General features: G+C 32.7%; 2 protein-coding genes across 2 annotated transcripts; both read right to left on the reverse strand.

The window, feature by feature from the left end:
* Positions 1-5,417: 5,417 nt before the first annotated feature.
* Positions 5,418-8,912, reverse strand: LOC130635912 (uncharacterized). Its single transcript, XM_057445437.1, has 4 exons — positions 8,654-8,912; positions 8,041-8,325; positions 7,193-7,288; positions 5,418-6,173 (listed from the first exon to the last, which is right to left on the reverse strand). The coding sequence occupies exons 1-4, from the start codon at positions 8,910-8,912 to the stop codon at positions 5,932-5,934; spliced, it is 882 nt and encodes a 293-aa protein (XP_057301420.1). The 3' UTR covers positions 5,418-5,931.
* On the reverse strand, positions 8,795-13,622 carry LOC130635916 (uncharacterized). Its single transcript, XM_057445440.1, has 4 exons — positions 13,407-13,622; positions 12,349-12,422; positions 11,190-11,554; positions 8,795-8,932 (listed from the first exon to the last, which is right to left on the reverse strand). The coding sequence occupies exons 1-3, from the start codon at positions 13,424-13,426 to the stop codon at positions 11,256-11,258; spliced, it is 393 nt and encodes a 130-aa protein (XP_057301423.1). The 5' UTR covers positions 13,427-13,622; the 3' UTR covers positions 8,795-8,932; positions 11,190-11,255.
* Between the last annotated feature and the right edge of the window lie 7,513 nt (positions 13,623-21,135).

The raw sequence follows: 21,135 nt of genomic DNA on the forward strand, positions 1-21,135 counted from the left end.
TGGATAAATAGGATGTATCATCAGACTCTTTGTGTAGCAAAGCAAATAAGTTTGAAACGGCTGTAACCAAAAACATAACTTAACATGTATAAGAGTAGTGGTGTTCCTTAAACTTGAAAGAACGTTCTCTTGAAAACAACAACAATGGGTTAAACTAACTTCTAAAATCATTTGTTTACAGTGATTAAGGTAAAATTAAACGGCCTGAAATCTCTAAGGACCGTAAATCTCTAAAGACCCCAAGTCAAATGTTCAGAAAGAACAATACACGATGTGTAAGCTGTTCAACTAGATTGGAAACAACTTATAAAAACTCTTTTCTTTAAAATCTTTTAAAATAAAACAGTGACGTGTGAAAAACATTCGATAATTAACATGCCATAATAACAAACCATAAATAACATCATAAATCTCTTCATTTCATGTTTTTGCAGGTTAGTAAAAATAACTGAAAACTTAAAACTCATTGAGTTACATCTAAAATAAACAATATTATTTCTGCTACAGGACTGTCCTAATTATGTATTGTTTCTATGTAACATTTGATTGTAATGCTGTCATTAATTATGCATTTATCAAGGTCTGGTTTTGACAAAAATGAAGGATAGCCAAAACCATTACCTTGTGATTCTTCCGTCCGTCTTGCTCTCCAAAAATTTTCTTCCCCGTTAGGTTCAAGAAACACTTTATGCTTTACATCGTCGACGCTACAACACTCAAAAGTAACTTTTAAGTTAAATGGCCAAACAAGATGACAGTCTCTATCTCCCACTAGAAGACATATGTAAATACCTAGGCCTCCACCCTCTTCTCCTGACCGGTCAGCTTGCAAGTGACATTCATAACCATTTAAAGTTGAGAAAGGTAAACTAGTCACTGTCTCTTCTTGCTCACATTTATCAGCGCAGTTTGTAATATGCCATTCGAAGTAACCAACAAGTATAGTTTCTTATAAAATACGTATAGATTTTATTTCACTTTTTAAACCATCTAATAAGGTGTTTACATTCTTATTTTTCTCATCAAGTACTTTTAATTTTTTAGCTAATGCTCCCTTCTTATTGATCTCTTCAATCTTTACATAAAGATCAGCAACTTGTATTTCTTGCTGTTTTAGGGTGTCTTCAAGTCGTACACAACCTTCCATTGTTTCTGTAAGGACGTTGATTTCTACTTCCTTAGAATCTACTTTATTTTTAACTTCTACAAAAAATTTTTTTATTTTATCCAAGGCTATGTCGTGATTTTCCAATCTTTTTTCGATTCTCTCAACGCTTTTATTATCATCCCTATTTATCAGAGATTTTATTTTTCCTTATTTTTCAACGAATGTCGGTACTCATATGATTATTTTGTAGTACAACCGAGGTAGAGGATGCGACTAATATTATTTATTTATTTATTTATTTATTTCCGAATTTATATACAGGATGAGTATGTCAGTAAAAAATACTGTTATAAATATACGTCCTGTTTATGCATACGTTAAAATCTAGTTAGTAATATATATTAAAAATGCAAAGAAAAGTATCAAACTGAAAAAAATATAATATCAAAAACTGATGGGAAACGCAAAATTAGCCAAAACGTGCGAAAAAGTAACGACCAAAAGAAACAGTGGCAGGAAAGAAGTAGTTGCCATCGAAAAGAAATTAAAAACTAGTTTACACATACACACAATCACACAAATAAATCAATATAACCAAAAACTAAAAATTCGACGAACTATCTCGGCAAGTGTAACTTAGAACAAGTCGCCATGAACAATCTAAAAGGTGTATTACGAGAAAACTTAAAGTATAAAAAATACTCAAAGAATTTATCTAAACTCAAAATTTAGTAACTTGTTACTAAACTCATGTCCACTCTGCCGGATCTCCTTGGGCAAGGAGTTGAAAAGCCTAGCTCCTTGAAAGAAGAAACCCGACCGAGCAAACTCAAGTTTTATTTTAGGAATTTTTAAAAGAAAATTCTGATTTCTAGTTGAAAAATTATGGGAGTTCAAAGTAAAATAATTATCAAAATTCGAGCAACAATCACCATCCAAACATTTTTTTACCAACTTAACAGCATGTTTTTTAATCATGTCTGATGTGTTGATACTCGCATCTTTTGTTATCGTTATTGCTCGTCTATCCAACGATCGTAATTTTTGTGATTGTGTTGCTGTTAAATTTAAAAATGACAAGCAATTATATCGAATAACAGATTGTATGATAGATCGATAAACACGTCTGATAGCTTCTTCGTTCAAGAAATACTTGAGTTTACACAACAACCTTAACTTTGACGAGGACTTTTTGTACATACTATCAAATTGCGGACCAATATTAAGAGTGTGATCGATTACTGTACCAAGATATTTATAAGATGTAGTCACATTGATTGGTACTCCGTCAAAAAGCAATGCAAAGTCAGCTTTTGACATTGCTAATCTTTTTGCTGTCCCAAATAGCACGCACTCAGTCTTTCCAGGTTTTAAATTAATCACAAGTTCATTTTCACGAAAGTATGAGCTGATGTTCTTTAAATCATTATTTAACAATTCTTCTATCTGAGAAATTTTGTTTGAAGAAACGTAGATAACAGTATCATCAGCGAATTCCACAACGTCAGCTTTTTTCAGAATGTCCGGAAAATCGTTAAAGAAAATTAAAAACAGTAGAGGTCCAAGGATAGAACCTTGTGGCACCCCACACAAAACCGGATAAGGATCGGATAACACATCGTCAAAACCAACAATTTGTTTTCTGTCAAACAAATAGCTCTCAAACCACTGAAGTGTGACATTGCTTACCCCATATTGTTTTAACTTTGCTAGAAGGGTTGCGTGTCCAAGGGTATCGAAAGCTTTCGATAAGTCAATGAATATCGCGCCAGTAATTTTTCCTTTGTCTGCAGCTTTTCTTATATCATCTAACAATAATGCTGTTGCAAGCTCGGTCGATCTCTTTTTACGGTAGCCAAATTGCTTCTCTGACAGTAAATTGTTGGATTCTAAATATTCACTCAATTGGTTGTGGACAGCTTTTTCCATAATTTTGGACAGCACAGGCAGTATTGAAATAGGGCGGTAATTATCAGGATTTGCTCGTTCTCCAGATTTGTGAAGAGGTTTGATCAAAGCAATTTTCCATTCAGTTGGCATAACTCCGGTCTTTAAAGAAAGATTTACAATGAATGCCATTGGTTTTGAAATCATTTCGGCACTGTCCTTTATCAAGTTAGGAGGTAAATTATCAAATCCAGTTGCTTTGCTACGCTTTAACGATTTCAGTTCTTTTTGGATGTACACTTTGCTGACATACGAAAACTCAAAGACTTCCTCAGTTCTAGAGCGATTCTGTTGTTGACGTTTCCAAGCGAAATTGACGAGTGGTATAAAACGATTCTTCAAATCCCGAGCAACAGTACTAAAGAAATTACAAAACTTGTTTGCTTTCGAACGGTTACTGGCCTGGTCGTCAACAGGTTTTACTAACGATTCAGGTGTTTTATTGTTGGACGGAAAAACTGACTTTAAAGCTTTCCAAAATTTTTGAGGATTGTTTCGATTTTCGTACAATAAATCTTGATGGTAAGTTCTTTTTGCTTTTCGAACTAAATTGTTGCAGTGGTTTCTGGCAATTTTAAATGAAGTCCAGTCGTTTTTATTTTTAGATCTTCGCGCTTTGCGTAACAATTGATCTTTATGATTAATCTGCCCTTTTACTTCCTGTGTGAGCCATGGACAATGTATTCCCTTTACTCGTTTGGTTATCTTGGGAGCATGCTTGTTATATACCGTTGTTAAAATATCTTTGAAAAATGTCCATGCACGATTTACATCAGTCATATCATAAAGTGCATTCCACTCTTCCGATTCAAGATCACGGCACATATGCGATTTGTTGTATTTTGAATAATTACGACATGTAATAGTTTTGAATTGGTATTTAACGTGATTCATTTTACGCACGCATCCTATCATGTCATGATCGCTGAAATCTAATGGTGCTACATCAACCGTAGATATTAAACTTTTGTTGTTAGTTAAAATAATGTCAATTATAGTACTCGTATCTTCAGTCACTCGAGTTGGTTTAGTTATCAATTGAACAAAACCGTGCAAAGTAATCAAGTCTTTTAATTCTCTGCATATATTTCTATTTCCGTAGTTAACATTGAAGTCCCCAAGGATTATAGTCTCAAGATTTGTACTGTTAATGAGAGTTAACATATCATCGAAAACTAGCGCAATTTAAATCTCTCTACTTGTCCTACGCAAAAGTACCGACCTTGCAGCCTGCCAGCTGCGGAGCATTTAAAGTGAGAATCTTTTCTCCATATTTTAAGTAGGACGAAAAAGCTGCCATTGTCTCAATGTTTTAGTTTAGGGTTGCAGATACAAACCTGTCTGAAGTCTAGAATGCTCTGTCATATTCTTAACTCCATTCGACCCAGGGTATTTCGAACATATTAATGATCCCGAGGGATAAGACAATGTCATAACTTTTTTCTAACGTCATGGAAAGCTTGAAATTTGTCCAAAGTGACAATACTTAAAAATTAAATTGTTTTAGGTATAAAACGAATTTTAATAAAAGTACAAATTCTGATAGCGAAACAAAATTTAATATTACAATTTCGGATTTTTATGCATTTTGCATAAAAAAGCGGCTATTCGATTTTTCCTGAACTTTAGGTGAAATCCAAAACAATCGGCAAATCTGATAAATTAAGTGCTCAAACCTTACAGAACTATTCCTCTTGACAAATTAAAGTAGTAATGTGAATTTCAGATTATGAAAATAATTCTAACGAAAGTGACTGTATTTCACCGATTACGTGTTTCATAAAATTTGAGGGTTTTTTTTGATTAATGACCAATATGTAAGACTCCGAGAGGCATGAACCGTAAAATTTAAGTAAATATCATAATCATGCAGCAAAACATTTAAGACATATTTATGAAAAACGGCACAGAAGCAACGTCTGCACCAAAACATAAGCCAAAACTCAACATATATACCTTTTCTTTATCTATCAAAGTTCTGTCGAGTGGACACAACAAATCAAATCCTCTAAAAGAGAAACAAGAGCAAGCTGTCTCCTGTCACCCGACACTTTTTATACTTACTGTCAACACACTTAAACAGGACAACAAAATAAAATGTGTTTTCCAAGCATTCTTTACAAAGTCTGTGTCCACATTCCAAAATAATTACTGGATTTTTAACACAAACTGACACATCGCACATTTCAATAGGTCATGTACCTCTGTCACAAAGTTAGCATCATATCCACCATTACACTCAGCCATGGTTGCGTAGAATTATCCTTATATCTAAACAGACTGAAGAATGCAAATTTTATAAAATATTTTTGTAGGTCTATGTCTTGCGAAAACTATGACAAGTGTTCTTGTAGCTTGATACAAGTGTTGCTACCGCCGGCCTATGACAGCTATTTAAAGTATACAAAACTCATCCGTTGCAAGATATTCTTTAGGACCTGTACATACCATTTCAGGTGGATTTTTAAGGCGTAACACACCTATTCCGCATTATGTAAAGAACTGAGTTTTTTTAAACGTTAAAAACTGTTGATATGTACAAAACAATTTATATAGTCACCAATATAAGTAATTCTAAATGCGCAAAATGATATCCATTATTTTACAAAAACACGCTTCGTATTGGACAATACGTACAGATTTATGAAAACGCAAGGAATGTACGATAAAAAAAGAAAGAAGTTGTTGAATGCAAAAATGACAGGAAAGGGGTGATGCTTACTGAATAAAGGTATGCCTAAAAACAATAATTTTTAATAGGTAGCTTGTTGAAATTTTAAAATGCGGATAAACTTTCAATAAAGCAAATATGCTACCTAACAATTGTAGGAAGTCTGAGTTTTGCAGTTAAACGAAAGTACTTCTTGGAATATTGTTCAACACTTTGTTGTTAAATCAGCATACAATCTTGGTTTTATTGCTTGAACATTAGGTTCTGCATAGTTAGACGATGCTGCTTCTGCTGTTGTGTTGTTTGTTAACTCAGCATAGACGCTTGGTGTTATAAATTGAGGATTAAGATCTGCATAATGAGATGATGTTTCTCCTGTCATTTCATAACCGTCATCATTCCCATCTTCAGCATTTTGCCATGGTAGTTGATGCTTATTAACAAAATCTGAACATAGAAAAAAAAAGCACATGTCTAGTGGTGAAAGAATTTATGTTTAATTTTATTAAACAGAAAGTTAAAAATAAAAGAGAGTATATAACCAAATAAACAAATAGGAAAATCATTATGCCAGTAATACACTGAAAAGCACACACATAACATATGACCGTCTTTAGTTATGTACACAGTCAAATTAAAAAAATGTCTTATAGACATTAGCAAAGGCGATATTTTAATTGTCTAAATATAGGACTTCCGATGAGCAGTAATCATGTACAAAGAAAAGACACTTGTGTCTACTCTGTTGAACATAAGTAAGTTGCATTCATCCGTGTAAAGTATACTATTCGTATGTGCAATATTAATTGTCGAAAGGAAGCTAACCTTAAAGGCTATTCCAGACAGTAATTCCCCGCAAAAAGATTCTCCCCTAACGTATTTTTTAGGTAAAACACAAGCAATGTGAATTTATCATAGTTCACATAAAATTTCACAGCAGACTCAGGTCATTTGATTAGATTCGTAGTGAAGGAGATTAATTATTGTTGACGTCAGCCCGTGACAACTTTTAAACAATTTTTAAGCCTACACCGGTCGTAACGTGGTATATTCTGCAAAACGCGTAATATTTGCTTGCATGAACACGGTTAAAACGGTTGAAAGTGTAAAACAATTGATTGACTGTAAGCTGCAAACGTGGTGAAAGTAAACGTAGTTTTCCTAATTTGAACAGTCTTTCTCAGATTTGTACTGAACGTAAAACTTTTTTATTTTTTGGAAACTAATTATCTGATACATGTCTATTACAGAAAGAACAGAAACGTAATTGCCACATCAAATTAATCATCGCAAATTGTGTACACGTGTACACGACTGGTTACTACTGATAAGATAAACGTCATTTGAAAGAAAGTTTTCAAAAAGTTATTTAGACCAGTCACCGGTATACCTTTTTTTTTCAGGGCCAATGAAATAAAACAAAACCAAAAAAATTAAAACTCGATTAAACTATACGCATTACTCACTCCTTTTGCAGAATTTCTTTCTTTTCATCAGCAAAACAATAAAAGCAACCAAAACAAACGCAAAAATTACAGGAATAATGACTTTAAGATTGTTATCTATAAATAAAAAATACAAATAAATTGTAGTTTCCACATTGTTGTTGTTTTTTCTATCGCTTTGTTTTCTGCTCTTTTTTGTGTTGACTGTAGAAGCTAAATGTACCTTTGCTTGATACATTACTGCATAGAAAAACTTACGTGCAATGAGATTAATCACGGTTGTGCGTCGAGGCTTTTTTAATTTAACTAGCGAAATATTGTCTTTTAATTAGAAAACATTGCATCACGCAATATATAATTTCCGTACCTTGGAAAATCCTTATCATTAACTATTACACCCAGACATACCGTAGCGTCAACAAGGATCGAAATTATTAGATCGTTACCAGACGCAATTTAAAATATGTTTTTATCCAATCAATACCCACTCGAACTTGTGAAAGATGACTGTTCATAGGTATTAGCGGATATAGCGAACTGAGGGAATTTATCGAACTTAAGTCATTTCGTTAGATGCGAAATATCAAAAAATAAAAATTCTTACAGACATCAAGATATCCCATTCTCCCTATTTTTAAATATTTCTCAGGCCATTGCGCGAATTTTTCATAATGCAAACTTTCTTGAAAGTGCAGCTGGCGTATTCTTATTTTTTGTCCGTAAACATTTGCATCCGCAAAAACAGATGCTTTGAGGACCAACCGCTTGCTGAGCATTGGCAAGTTAAGAAAAATTAAAAGCGAAATGAAAAGAGACGCGATCATTTGCACAAATATTACGCCCAACGTTGGATAAATTAAATGTCTAACCTTTTCGTTGTGCAACACGCTCAGCATTTATTTCTTGCATAACCCAATTACTTTTAGCATTCCATATAGATACTGTTCTAACTTTAACATATAGTATGGATGGGTAACACATAAAGTTATTGTTCAATGTTGTTAGTATAGTCGTATTTTTTAACAACGATTCATCATCAAGAAGCGCTTTCAATTCGTACATTTTAACACATTTTATTCCAAGATGATAAATAGACCATGTAACTGTGTAGCATCCATTAGAATCCGCTTTATAACTTACATTCTGCGGGGTATCTAAAAATTATTTTTTTAGAATAAATAATGTCATTTAATTTCTTTACGGGTCCTTCAGTTTTATAATTTTTTGCATAATATTTTCCTTGAAGAAATTTATTCGAGTTTTTTCAAAAAAAACAAACAATAAAGAATGTGCAAATACGTCGTATATTTCATTCATTGTTAGTCGAACTGAAAATATGTGTCAGCCAGTAACATGAGGATCAAAGATTCTCTAAAATCTCATCTGTTATTATATTTTTCCATGTGACCCAAATTTTCAACGATAAGTTCATTTTAAAATTAGTAATAATGATTACAAAACACTTGTTAATAAAGAACTCACAGTTGGCAATTAACAGAGATGACGAAGTTAGTTTCATAGTGTCGTAGCCGCGACCTTCCAAATACAGCATTTCCCCACAGTTCAAATCTGTTAATTCCACTTCGCATTTGTACTTCTTCAGTCTTTCATCTGTTAATTTACACGCACCAGGAAGTCTTTTACCTTTGTCTATATAAAAATTTACTTCGGGTTTTGGATGGCCACATATCTCAACTTCAGCTTTTTCGTTATTTACATTAATTTGGTTTGGTAGTTTCATTCCGCAGAATTCAGGACCTCCTAAAACATAATTAAATATATTCTATGTGTCAGGAACAGCATTTACTAACCCAGTGGAAAGTTGGGTGAGTGTCTAAAAATTCTGATCAGTCGTAATATTTTTTCCATTAAAATACTATGATAGGATTCACACAAAGTAACCTTCATGAGGGTGATTAACAAAGGATGTTAAATGGGAAAATCATATGTTAAACTTGATATAGGCAACAACTATTAGAACAATTTTTTTTCGTTTTCAAAATATTCAAAAAAATTCAAATTTATTTAAGCTAAAGTAATGATGGTATATTTAAGTGGTAACAAATTTGAAGGAAGAAGCCTTTATTAATTTACGAACAATTGCAACTGGTACTATGTGCCAATTAATAGTGTTTTGTGTCAATTTAATGGTTTGGCATCCTTCTCTATTTGTGTGCGCCAATTTTTGTTAGTAAAACAGTATGATTAATTATTATTAAGTATTAAGTGTTAAGTGTATAGCCTGATTTCAAGCAAAAAGAAAAAGTTCTGTTAGTTTACACCTATGTAACAACGGATCCATGGACTGGACATATAATACAAAGGAAGAACAATGCTACTTTCGAACCGACAATATTCAAAAATGGAAAGCTGATTTGTATTTACATAACTTTAGAATATTTTTAATTGTCTACGCCGCCTATATTTATGGCATGCTTGCTGCACATCTAAATGAGTTGGTGTTCCTGCAGTCAAATCAGGGTCGACAAACGGCAATAGGGGGGGGCAAGAGAAAGATTTTTTCTTTTTTTCGTGACATCATTCATAACGAGTGAGCCAATAGCACTTATTTTTTAAATTATGTACACTGAACTTCGATTGCACGCACATGCGCTGCATGCGACAAGATTGTACACAAAACATTTGGTACTTATATAGAAATAACACCGGCGAATGCTTACAAAAAGGGGACAACTTCGACGTTATTTGATGTTGTTCTTATACAGAGCTATATACTATAACCTTGACTGTTAGCTAACTGTTTTGGGAAGATTGTAGAATACTTAAAGTCAATATTTTCTTCCTAATATTAAATTGATAGGATTCTCTGAAAATTGTGCTATCTGGATAGCTGGCTGAAAATTTCAAAATAAATATTATCATGATGTGGCCATCCCCCTGATAAGACATCAGGAAAGGGCTTATGTTCTGTTACTCATATTGTGGGATACCTTTCCAAATAAAAAATAGTTTTACTTGGTTTACTTATGACATTTCTTTGCATTGTCCTCATTTTAAGACATAATTTCTTGGCCAATTGAGTTGTGTGGCTTTTACAATATTCAGCTAGTATAATGGACAATATCGTGGAGCCATGGTTAATTTGGATATATATCAAAATTTTAAATTTTTGATCCTGATTACAACATCTTTTTGCCCTCGGTTCCATAGATGAAATAAGTTGTCGTTAATCTAAATATTTAAAGATCAAAACAGAGGGCAAGCTAGCTAAAGTGCTGTTTTTCAAAATCGTTAAAAATTAGCGTGGCGAAATTAGCGAAACATTACGATTCGCCGTTATTTCTATGTGTAGCAAGTAGATGTTGAAAACATCTGTTTTCTACAACTTTTTGGCAAAAAATATTAAATTTTAAGAGATCACTACCTACGCGTAAGTTTTATCACAATAAAAAGTTGTTCCATGATTACAGTTAGTATACATTTACGGATTATACAAGACCGAAAAAGCAGTGGAACTATTCTTTTTAACATTATTTTCCTCTTTTTAAATTTTTTTTTCACTAATTCTTACCGAAATAATAATTTGACCGAATACATTTGCCTGTCATTCTAGTTTGGCACAAATTTAATGTGGCACATATTCTCATATAAAATTAATAACTTTAAGTATTAAAATTCGCATTTCGTTATCTGGTAGGAAAGAAAAATAGAAAAATTTACTGCAGAAACAGAGAAAAGGTGTCTCATAATTCCTAACGTTGTGTATTAACAGACTATTATGAACATTTTCAGTAATGAAGAATTAGAAGAAGACTGATCTGACTATTTTTGTTAAAACACCATAAATTAAAAGTAAGTAACTTCCCGTGTTTCATAAAAAAACTGCAATGTAGTAGTACTGAATATAAGTACTCCTACTTATTACTCACCTTGAGGCTAGGCTTTCCAATTACTAGGAAATAATTTAATTTAAGTAACCGTCCAATAAACATTTAAACATAAAATTGTGACTTACTGGAATACATTGTAGTTGCTTAACAGTAAAAAAATACATTACCTATAACATTAAGGTGAAACGTTGCTTTTTCTTCGTATTTCTGAAATGGTTCCAGAGTTACATATATCACTTTATAACATATTCACTTGCATCATCAGCATATGAAACATTATGTATCGTCATCATGCAGCGCATTTTATCACCCTCCATAAAACCTTTTATAGAAAAAGAGGTTTTGTTGACGGTGAAAAATTCAGTAGAAATCCAGTTAGAAGGAGAACCTGATTTAATAATTGTTTTGTTTTTGTACAATTTCAATTGATAAAGTGTTTTAAGATTGCTGATATTCCAATAAACAGTACAATCCTTTCCTTTCGAAGCTTCTTTTTTATTGTTAGCAAGAGTTACGTCAATTCTTCCATCAACTAAGCAAGCAATAAAAAGGCAATTAGTATAGTATTAGATATAAAAATACATAACTTTGCGAAAATCTGTTTTGTCAGCATGGTAAAATATTGAATTGACGCTAATATTTAGGGCATATACCATGTTTTATCAAAAACTGGAAATCTGTACTCGTTAAAAAAAGTTGTTTTTTTTACTGACGAGTTAAGAAGTTGGTAAGAAGTTGGTAAAGAGTTACGAAATTCTACACGCTGTTATGAAGGTATAAGTATATGGAGAGCAGCTCCGCGAACTAAAGGTTAAGACCTAATCAAACGCCTGATCAGATTTAATTTTTGTCCTAAAATCATCAGTGACGGAAGAAGACGTTATCAGGAGTTGTACGTAGAAATACATATTTGCGTAAAATACAAGTAACTTTTATAAGTCTGTCTTATGGCGCCATGGTAAGAACTGTGCGTCCCTTAATACACTGAGAATAGATAATTGCATATTGTACACAAATACAGAGTTAAGATTCCGGCCATTTAATTTCAACCAAGACCAGTTCTTAGTGATATCTTTTAAAAGACTAGTAAACTCATAAAAGATGTCAGATTAAGTTGCATAGACAAAGACAGTCCACTGCGGCGTGGCACGTCTCCGTATGATCTTTGCCTTTTTTGTTCACATAAAATTTTGAGATACTTCGATTTTTTTGCAAACAATAGAAAGAAACAGCTGATTCTGGAATAACATTTTCGCGGTGTGAATATTGCATAACAATAAAGGGGTGTAATAATTAACACTGAAGCAAATATATTGAAAAATCTACCAATAGTTATCCAGAACAGCAGCACAAGAATCAATGATTTGGTGTATGTCACTTCGACCACATGAATGACATGCCTAAAAATATAATATAAAAAACGTATTAAGGAAAAATAAATACAGAAACAGAAAGAGAATAAACTTTTTATTGTAAAACTAAACTTAGACTGAAACGCAGTTCCTTGATGCGCGGCACGTTGCGCCACGTCACTGCATGAGTTTTACACTTTTTTATTTACATTAAATTTGTTTCGTGACAAGTTCAAGGCACCTTATCCAATATCCAGAACATAAATTTGCATGAATAACTCTCTCTAAAGCATCAGTTAATTATAGACAAAGAAAGAACCTTGAAGTTTCCTATATTGCCATCAGGGGATCGCACTTTAAGCAATAAAAAAGAAACAACTAAAAAGCTTCTTTTATTTCATAATGGTATTACGTAAATTATCTGTTAACTTGTATAATATCTTTTACTTATTCCTTTTATCACACTTAATTACTTTTAATTCATGTATTATGATGTTTATAATGTATCAACTTTGTATATAAGAAAGAGTAAACTTTTTAATTTTAACTTTTGTATAGTACTGATGATGGGGAAAGCCAAAAAGCTTTTACTTTAGAAATATATATTGATTTTTAAACACAAAATGGCGAAGAGATTTAATATTCACTATTTGGCTCACCGTTCCTTAGGCAATATTTTTGAAAATTTCTCATAGTCAGGAAACCTCCTCAGTTTCAATGTTTGTGTAACAAAATCTGCTACCCATAATGGTAATTCGTTGCATATATTATGGCGCGTAAATAATTTCTTTATATTCGATGTAAACCGAGAACTTACCAGCCTGTACCAGCGTTTTTTCGCTGCCAGTCTCGATATATAAAAACGCAAAAGCCCCTGTGGACGAGGTTGTAAAAATAAATAAATAATCTAGCAAAATTAGCATTTTGAATGAGTTAACAATTTCAACGTTATTGAAGAATGTAAACCAGGTATGACATTTTTGTTCCTTCTCCACTCAAGCATTACGGGGTTAACAAAGGTAGTACCGATACCTCTTTTCTCCTTCGTCCATCTGTTTATTTAGTCGATTGTTTTCAGTTTACTGCTTTCTCCAATAAAATGTTAAGCTTGTTCACATATTTTTCTTGATAGTCAGTCACTGTTTTTAGATACTACGTTGTTTTAAAATATTTAAAAAAAACATCCGCGATACGCAACTTTCTACTTTATTTAATGTCATGTACAATATGTTTCTCTCAAGGAATCTAAAATGAAAGTTCAAAGTATGCTCGTTTTTAGAAAATATAATTATATTTCACTTTTATTAATTAAGAAAGTGAAATATTCTTTACGTCGTTAACATCATTTTGTGATCTTCGCCACCATTTTCTTGATGACGTGATTTAAAGTTTTCCGCTGTTACTTCTTTCTCTTAAATTTATACGGACGGACGGACGGACGGACGGACGGACGGACGGACGGACGGACGGACGGACAGACGTAGCAGCTTTTCTAATAAATTCTAATAAAAATGTCCTTAACTTAGATTTCTTCAGATTCAAATAATATTAAAATAATTCTAAAATGAAGGTTTTTCATGTATTAAATATTATTGGTATCGGTTTCTCAAACATTCATCACAGGGTAATTGTTTTTCCTTTGTTACTTCAATAAAATTGGTATAGTACGTTAATGCGTGCATACTCTTTGACCTAAACGGGACATTTTCTTTTTCTTTTGAAATTCCTTTGTTACTTCAATAAAATCTGTATAGTACGTTAATGCGTGCACACTCTTTGACCTAAATGGGATATTTTCTTTTTCTTTTGAAATTCCTTTGCTACTTCCATAAAGTGTGTCGTTCGTTAATGCATGCATGCTTTTTGACGTAAAAAGGAAATTTTTTTTCTTTTAAAATGAAAAAAATTCACTTTTTTACCAAATTTTCTTTTTTTAATTCAATACGAAAATAATAATCCAAATCAATTTTTCTTTATATTCTTCGAATCGAAAAACAAAAAAGGAACGCGTGTTCGTAGCAGTTTTTCTCCGCAATCTCAATAATTATTACTTGTAGACCCTACGTGTCAACGCCGGGTTAAGCTAGTCTTTTTGATGGTAGCCGTATTTTTTGCATACAGCTGTATTTCGAAAAATACTAGCAGAACCCGATATTTACGGACTTTTGATTTTTGCACGCTGCCTAATTTTCGAATTACAGAATACCGTTTTGGTTTGTAAAATGAGGTTTGAAGGTTAGGGTTATTTATGAAAAGAAATATAATTTTTTTTTTTAAAAATGTGCATACTTTAAAATTTCAGTTTAGATACGTCGCGAAAGAGAAGTGTTGTATGTCATACTGATTAACATAGAAAGTTACGTATCGTACATTTCTTGGAATTTTAAAATGTTGTAGTATATCAAAGGAAACGAGTTACGATAAAACGAAGAATATAGCAAACTGTTGTAGAAAAAGCATCAAAAACGATTGAATAATTACATCGATGGTTTTAAAGCATAAAAGAGGTAGCAGTATTACTTTGATACAATATAACTTGCTTTGTGTATCTATACCGAGGAATATTGCCCACGGTCAGAATTATGGACCGAGATTGGTCAGGTGGGCACGCTGACCGATACGCTGAACAGGATTATTTTTTAAAGATTTACTTGTAATAAGTTTGTAAAAACCAGATTTTGTTTAAAAAGGGAATCCTTTGATTTAAATGTTATTGTTTCAACTTTTTAAATACATGTAAAAGGAGAAAACTGTTTATTCTTCGTGAGAAGAAGTCCCACAAATTCAGCACCGTTTTACTTGTTGTTCTTGGTGGTAAAGAATGCTTATATAAAAAGTGCAGCAATTTATGTGTCCACCATCGAATGTTGTGTTTTTGATATCTTGCAAAGAAATATTTTTACCACAGTTGTTGGAACTGCTAAGGTTTGACGTGTGGTCCTGCTTCCATGTGCTATCAGGCTAAAAGTAATGCCTTGCTGGTATAGCCCGTCCACAATGCGTTTCGGCTAATCAGCGTTGCGACTTAATGACCCTCAAAGGTTGCCAAAACTGTCTATAATTTTTTTTACTTTTTTGTTCTGATTTAATTTATCTCGCATTGAGGTTTATTTAAATGCTAAGTCCACAATATTTGTTGTAATTCTGACCACGTTTATATTAATGACTGATTGGGAACTTTTCAAATTAGTCATAAAGCTACCCTTGTTGACTTTTTAGCGGCATTTCTAAAATCGAAATTGCGACTAAAGTACTTGTTGAAAGTGAACTTAAGTCAGCATTAATCCAATCTATGCAAATGTGAAAATACCTCAGCATACAACGAATCCGTATTGCCGGCGTTTTTGCCATGCCAAATTATTCATTTTTAGCTGTGGAACACACAGCTTCTAGTTTCGGCTGAAAGCTCGAACAAAATCCTGATCTTTTGAGATTTAAGTGAAGATATGCTTATCTCATAAAATTGACGTTTAATCTGCGATTTTAAAAGTTGCATAGCTCAGGTTTGGAAAAGATCTCTTTTTGTGTATGTTTTTTATGCTTCTATATGCTAATAAAGATACCATCACATCTATGTAAATCTTTGTAAAATCATTTTTATTATCTTGGCTATAACTGGCGTATATATATAGCAGGCCAGCTAACGTGGTTAGTGTCAGTAGATAGCAATACAGACCATTAGCTAGCTATAGCTATTGTGTGCTTTTCTCCAAAGTTTTTCATTTAGTTTGGTATAAGTGCATTTTGTGCTATCCATCGTTATTACTTCTTGTGTCATCTTTTAACAACCTGATGCTAGCCCCAAAAGTAAGGAATGCTTCCTTACTTTTGTGGCTAGCTTCAGGTTTTGTGGGTAGCTTCAGCTCAGGTCAGCTATAAATCTTGTAATAATACCCTGCAAATTTTAGCTGAAATACTCTGCTTAACAAAGTATCTTTCCACGCATCATAGTTTAGAGTGTTAGCTTCACAGCAACAGAATAAAATATTTTATCCCAGTGGTATAAAGTTTCAATGTTATAGAGTTTCAATGTTTACGTTTTGACGGGATAATAAAATGCAGACTATATAGAAGAAGAAAATTTCGGGGAGAACTGATAATTAGCTTGTAACAGGATAGTTAGTTGATGCGGCTATAATACGGTGGAAATCTTTTTTGCCTAAATTTCCACAATTTTCTTCAACATGTCGATATTGTAGGGTATGCCTTCCCCATATTTTTCACGCCTGACTACGTCTTTTCAATGTTTTTCCATAAACTCAGCGTTGTCGTTTTAAGAGCATTCATAAATTGAATCAGCTAATTATATAATATACACTATAAATATGGAACTGTGGCCATGCAGTACCAGGAAAGTCCGTATTTATAAGGTTAATTAGCCGGTATTAGTTTGAAAATGAATATCTTTCATGCGCAGTCGTTTCTTGTTCTTATTTTCTTTTTTATTGGAGCATAACATGCTATGAAACTAGGTAGATGACTATTGGAAGATCGATATCGAAGAAAAGTGTAGAAATCCCTTTTTCCGGCGTCCTCAGTACAAAACGACAATTCTGCTATACCAGTTCGAATAAAATACATATATTATTGAGCTTGCTGCTCAGTGACTAAACAGGAGGGTTCTATAATTTTGCCAGCCTGTTTAATTTTTCCTCTGTAAAACAAGCACCAAAAGCTCATTTTTTATTAGTTATGCTATGAATAAAGTATTTTCAGTGTAAGCTCAAATAGAGCCTGGTTTTTGTGATACACACTTTTTTTATAAGAAACACGCTTATAAGAAACCCGAGGCTCAAAATTTGAAAATATTAAGTACCTCAAGCTCCTCCGGACCATAAACTATTACAGAAAATATTACAGTGACCTCTTAGCACCTTTTTAATTGGTCAAATAGCAGACAAAACTAGAACTATATATTAAGAAAGAAACAACCCTTCATTTCCAAAAGCGATATGAATTATCAGAAAGCAATACTCATACTACTAACACAGCACTAGTATATATCACTTATGTACAAACAAAATCATTTGAACTGTAAAGAAATAGGTCAAAAATGTTTCCATCGTTGGTAAGCTCATCTACTTCCATGTCGTCAAAATAAAGAACTGTTAAGAACCTTTTAGCCTTAAAATCAGAAAAAAATAAGAAACTTGAGCCTCAGTAGCCAAAACTGGTTTCTTATAAAAAAAACAACGTGTACAGTATATATATTTAATCTTGTCCGTGAGAGGTAATTAATTGGCATGGTATACGACAGACTGTAGCCTGTTTATTATTTTATTTGATCTGAAGTTACCTGGGTGTTTTTTTGAAACAGCATTTCTTAAAGGGCTTCTTATCGGATGTGTAACATACGTACCTGTATGCTGATGGTCAATGTAGTTTATTATATTGACCACTTGACCCGTCATTGTTTAACATTAGTTTTGCAACCTTTATAGGGAAACGGATTAAGTGAAATAAAATATGTCGTCTGACAGTTTTTGCTATAGCAGACCTTCGTAAATGTTTTACTGGAAGCACTCTACACTGGTTGTGCGAGATAGTTTAACTGGACTATGTGATCAACCTAAATTGCAATGCTAACCTTTTGTTGCTTTAATGAATTTCTTATCTTCCATGCTTAATGTCTTCTTGGTGCTGCATATACTTTATTGACATAAACTAGCTCCTATTCAGGGATTTTGTTTTATTAAAACATGCTTTTACTGGTACAACTTTAATTAGAAACCTTATTTACTCAAATAATGATGTAACTTTATTTCATTATGTCTCAGTCTTGCGTTTGTGAGAAGGTTTAAAAAAAAGATATTTAGTAATTAGTCTAGCATCACCTGTTGCAAATGCTAGGCAAGGGGGCTTAAGTATTTTATTGGCTTGCGATACGTCGATGATTAGAAATAGGCTTTGTGTATCCTAGAGTAACAAAAAAAAACCCAGGTCCGTTTTAACATTGGTTCTACAGCTTCATAGCTGTTCAGCTATCTTGCTTTAAATTTATTTAGCTTTTCAAACTGAGATGTAATGAGAACAATTAAAATTGATTAAAGCGAAACAAATAAAAATTAAATTAATTTCAAAAGATAAAGCAAGAAAGTAAGAATGAAATAAGAACAAAAACAGATAAATTTCAGGCAACTTTAAAGTTAAACCCACAATAATGTACTTTAAGTTTCCCATATAGTAGGAACAGGGTCTTAATAAAGAGAAATTTGGAAAAATAAAATCAATTTGCACAAAACCTTCGACAACATACGCACAATTGAATTAAAATAAGTTCCTTGCGTCTAAAATACACAATCCACCTTTTTTAACAACAATCCAAACAACATTATATACTAATTCTACGCTCCTGCAAAAATTATTTTAGCACCTAGGACTCAATTATTCCATAATATTTACTCAATCAGAACCGAAAGGCCATGTTGGAATATGCCGTAATCAATCGATTATTCTTCAAGCAAGAGTATTTTCGCGCATTGTAAACCATACACACGTGCAATTACATATATTGTTTTGAGTGTCTTCTCTTGTGGCATATACTCTATATCGACGATATCAGGTGGGTAAAATTTTTACCAATTGTTAGGCAGAAGAGCCCGATCATACCGCTAAATAGGGTTCCAATGTATTGCGTTAGGCTATTTATAGAAAGCAAACTACTTATCAACTACCTAACCTAGTTGACCAGTATTTCGCAAATTAGGCAAATCTTTTATAGGCATCGCTAATCGGCGTCCTCACCAAAATCAGCGGTTTTTATTTGTAATTGAATATGAACTCTTAGATGGTTGATTCCAAGTATTGCTAAAGAGATTTTATGTTCTTTATATATGCGCCTTGGCTTCGTGTATTTTGCTACTTACCTAATTTATGCACGAATTACTGGTTAGGGATAAATAATTTCCTCATACACTATATACGGTTGTGCTCGACAAAACTTTTTTCACTCCAGGAATTGTTCTAACAAAACTACAAAAGCTGGCATTCTAGTACATTCTTCACTCGAAACTACTCAAACTTGTGCAACTCCCTGTCGTGTGAAAATATGGAAAATTTGTGCAATATAAGTGCAATGCGTAAGCTCGTTTAACATAGGTTCCGTAAGGGATTTTAACAATAAAATGTAATATGTCATGTAATTTAAAAAATTTCATTTATTATCGCTCCTTACATCGAACTTTGAGAAACAACAAAAAGTCTTTAACTTCTATATTCTTATTTACTTCTGGTTTAAGTAATTACCAACAATCTTAGACTATAAAAACTATAAAAACCTAATAATTAATGGTTCACACACATCCATTGAGCACTTTCATAAAAGGTCTACTGTGTATTTTATTATATGAATTATCATATATCAAGAATTTGGAGTTCAGGTACTTCTTTGTTTTATTACATCTGATTATATTCCAAGATGATCTACACCAAGATTGTTAGTTTTAAACTAAAATAAATAAGTAAATAAATAAAACAAACAAACAAACAAACAAACAAACAAACAAACAAACAAACAAACAAACAAACAAACAAACAAACAAACAAACAAACAAACAAACAAACAAACAAACAAACAAACAAACAAACAAACAAACAAACAAACAAACAAACAAACAAACAAACAAACAAACAAACAAACAAACAAACAAACAAACAAACAAACAAACAAACAAACAAACAAACAAACAAACAAACAAACAAACAAACAAACAAACAAACAAACAAACAAACAAACAAACAAACAAACAAAATACCTGTAATGTTCGATATCTTAATTAGTACTTGCTTCTCAAACATGGATTGTCCAAATTTATAATTAACAGAAAGGAGAATGTCTTCTTGTGCTGCATATTCTTCAATGAAACTGTTTACGAACTTGCGGTTTTGTCATACACAGCAGAGAGTCTGTGTTCAAATAAGTCTCTCCCTTTGTTTGCAATATTTTGTTCTGGATGCGCACAACCAATTATTATTACAGATCCAAGATTTGCGTTCAAAGTCACAAAAAAATGCTAACTGTTTGACTTCTATCGAGTATTATCTTCAACAGCATGTCGGTGGTACCACCATAGGTTGCTTCTACGACAGGTGTAGCAGTGGTGACAGCTAAAAAGTAAGAATTCGCCATTAAAATTTTAATCATAAAAAAATTGTACCTATATAACTATGAGAATATTTTTTCACAATACTGCGAACACCATTGTGCCAGTTTGCGTCATTTCTTGTTTTTTCTTACACTTTGTGTTTTTTCAGTGTGTTTTAATTGATAACTCTAATTTAATCAAACACGCTGTTCTCTTTTGCATTAAATAAACGAGGGAGTATAACAATAAGCGAGGAAATAATATGACAAAAATGTTTAATATAGATTAAATTGTTCTGCAAGGAGTATTATACAGAACTAGATCATCCTTACTATCTAACGATGTCAATTGTCGAGCTAAGACGCTACTAATTCCTCAACTTAATCGGGGTATAAATGCCGCTATTGCGGGATTATGCGTTCATCTGTTGTGTCACGCATGTTATCTCACATAATTAAAAGCAGAGCGAGCGTAAGTGAGCTAGGCACAGCTAATCCCATTTTCTGTTGTTATTAGTGTAGGCGTACATAAATCTTCCGCCATTACCCGCCAAATAGAACATGGCCAGCAAACGACGAATTGTTGTGATGGAGAAAGGGTATACATAGTTAGTACATCATTATTTTTTGAAAATTAATGAACCATTCTTAGCCTCACTCCCGAATAAGCTAACTAGC

The sequence above is a fragment of the Hydractinia symbiolongicarpus genome, chromosome 3, assembly GCF_029227915.1.
Source record: "Hydractinia symbiolongicarpus strain clone_291-10 chromosome 3, HSymV2.1, whole genome shotgun sequence".
NCBI lineage: Eukaryota > Metazoa > Cnidaria > Hydrozoa > Anthoathecata > Hydractiniidae > Hydractinia > Hydractinia symbiolongicarpus.

Bases quoted from the DNA above. Each gene is read 5' to 3' on its own strand.
- LOC130635916 (XM_057445440.1), bottom strand. From the start codon at position 13,426: ATGGACGAAGGAGAAAAGAG. The intron at 12,423-13,406 runs GTATCGGTACTA...TTATATTTTTAG, and splicing joins ATGGACGAAGGAGAAAAGAG to GCATGTCATTCATGTGGTCG. The intron at 11,555-12,348 runs GTAGATTTTTCA...TTGCTTGCTTAG, and splicing joins GCTGTTCTGGATAACTATTG to TTGATGGAAGAATTGACGTA.
- LOC130635912 (XM_057445437.1), bottom strand. From the start codon at position 8,912: ATGAAACTACCAAACCAAATTAATGTAAATAACGAAAAAGCTGAAGTT. The intron at 8,326-8,653 runs GTGAGTTCTTTA...AATAATTTTTAG, and splicing joins ATCTCTGTTAATTGCCAACT to ATACCCCGCAGAATGTAAGT. The intron at 7,289-8,040 runs GTTAGACATTTA...TTTTATTTATAG, and splicing joins GCGTGTTGCACAACGAAAAG to ATAACAATCTTAAAGTCATT.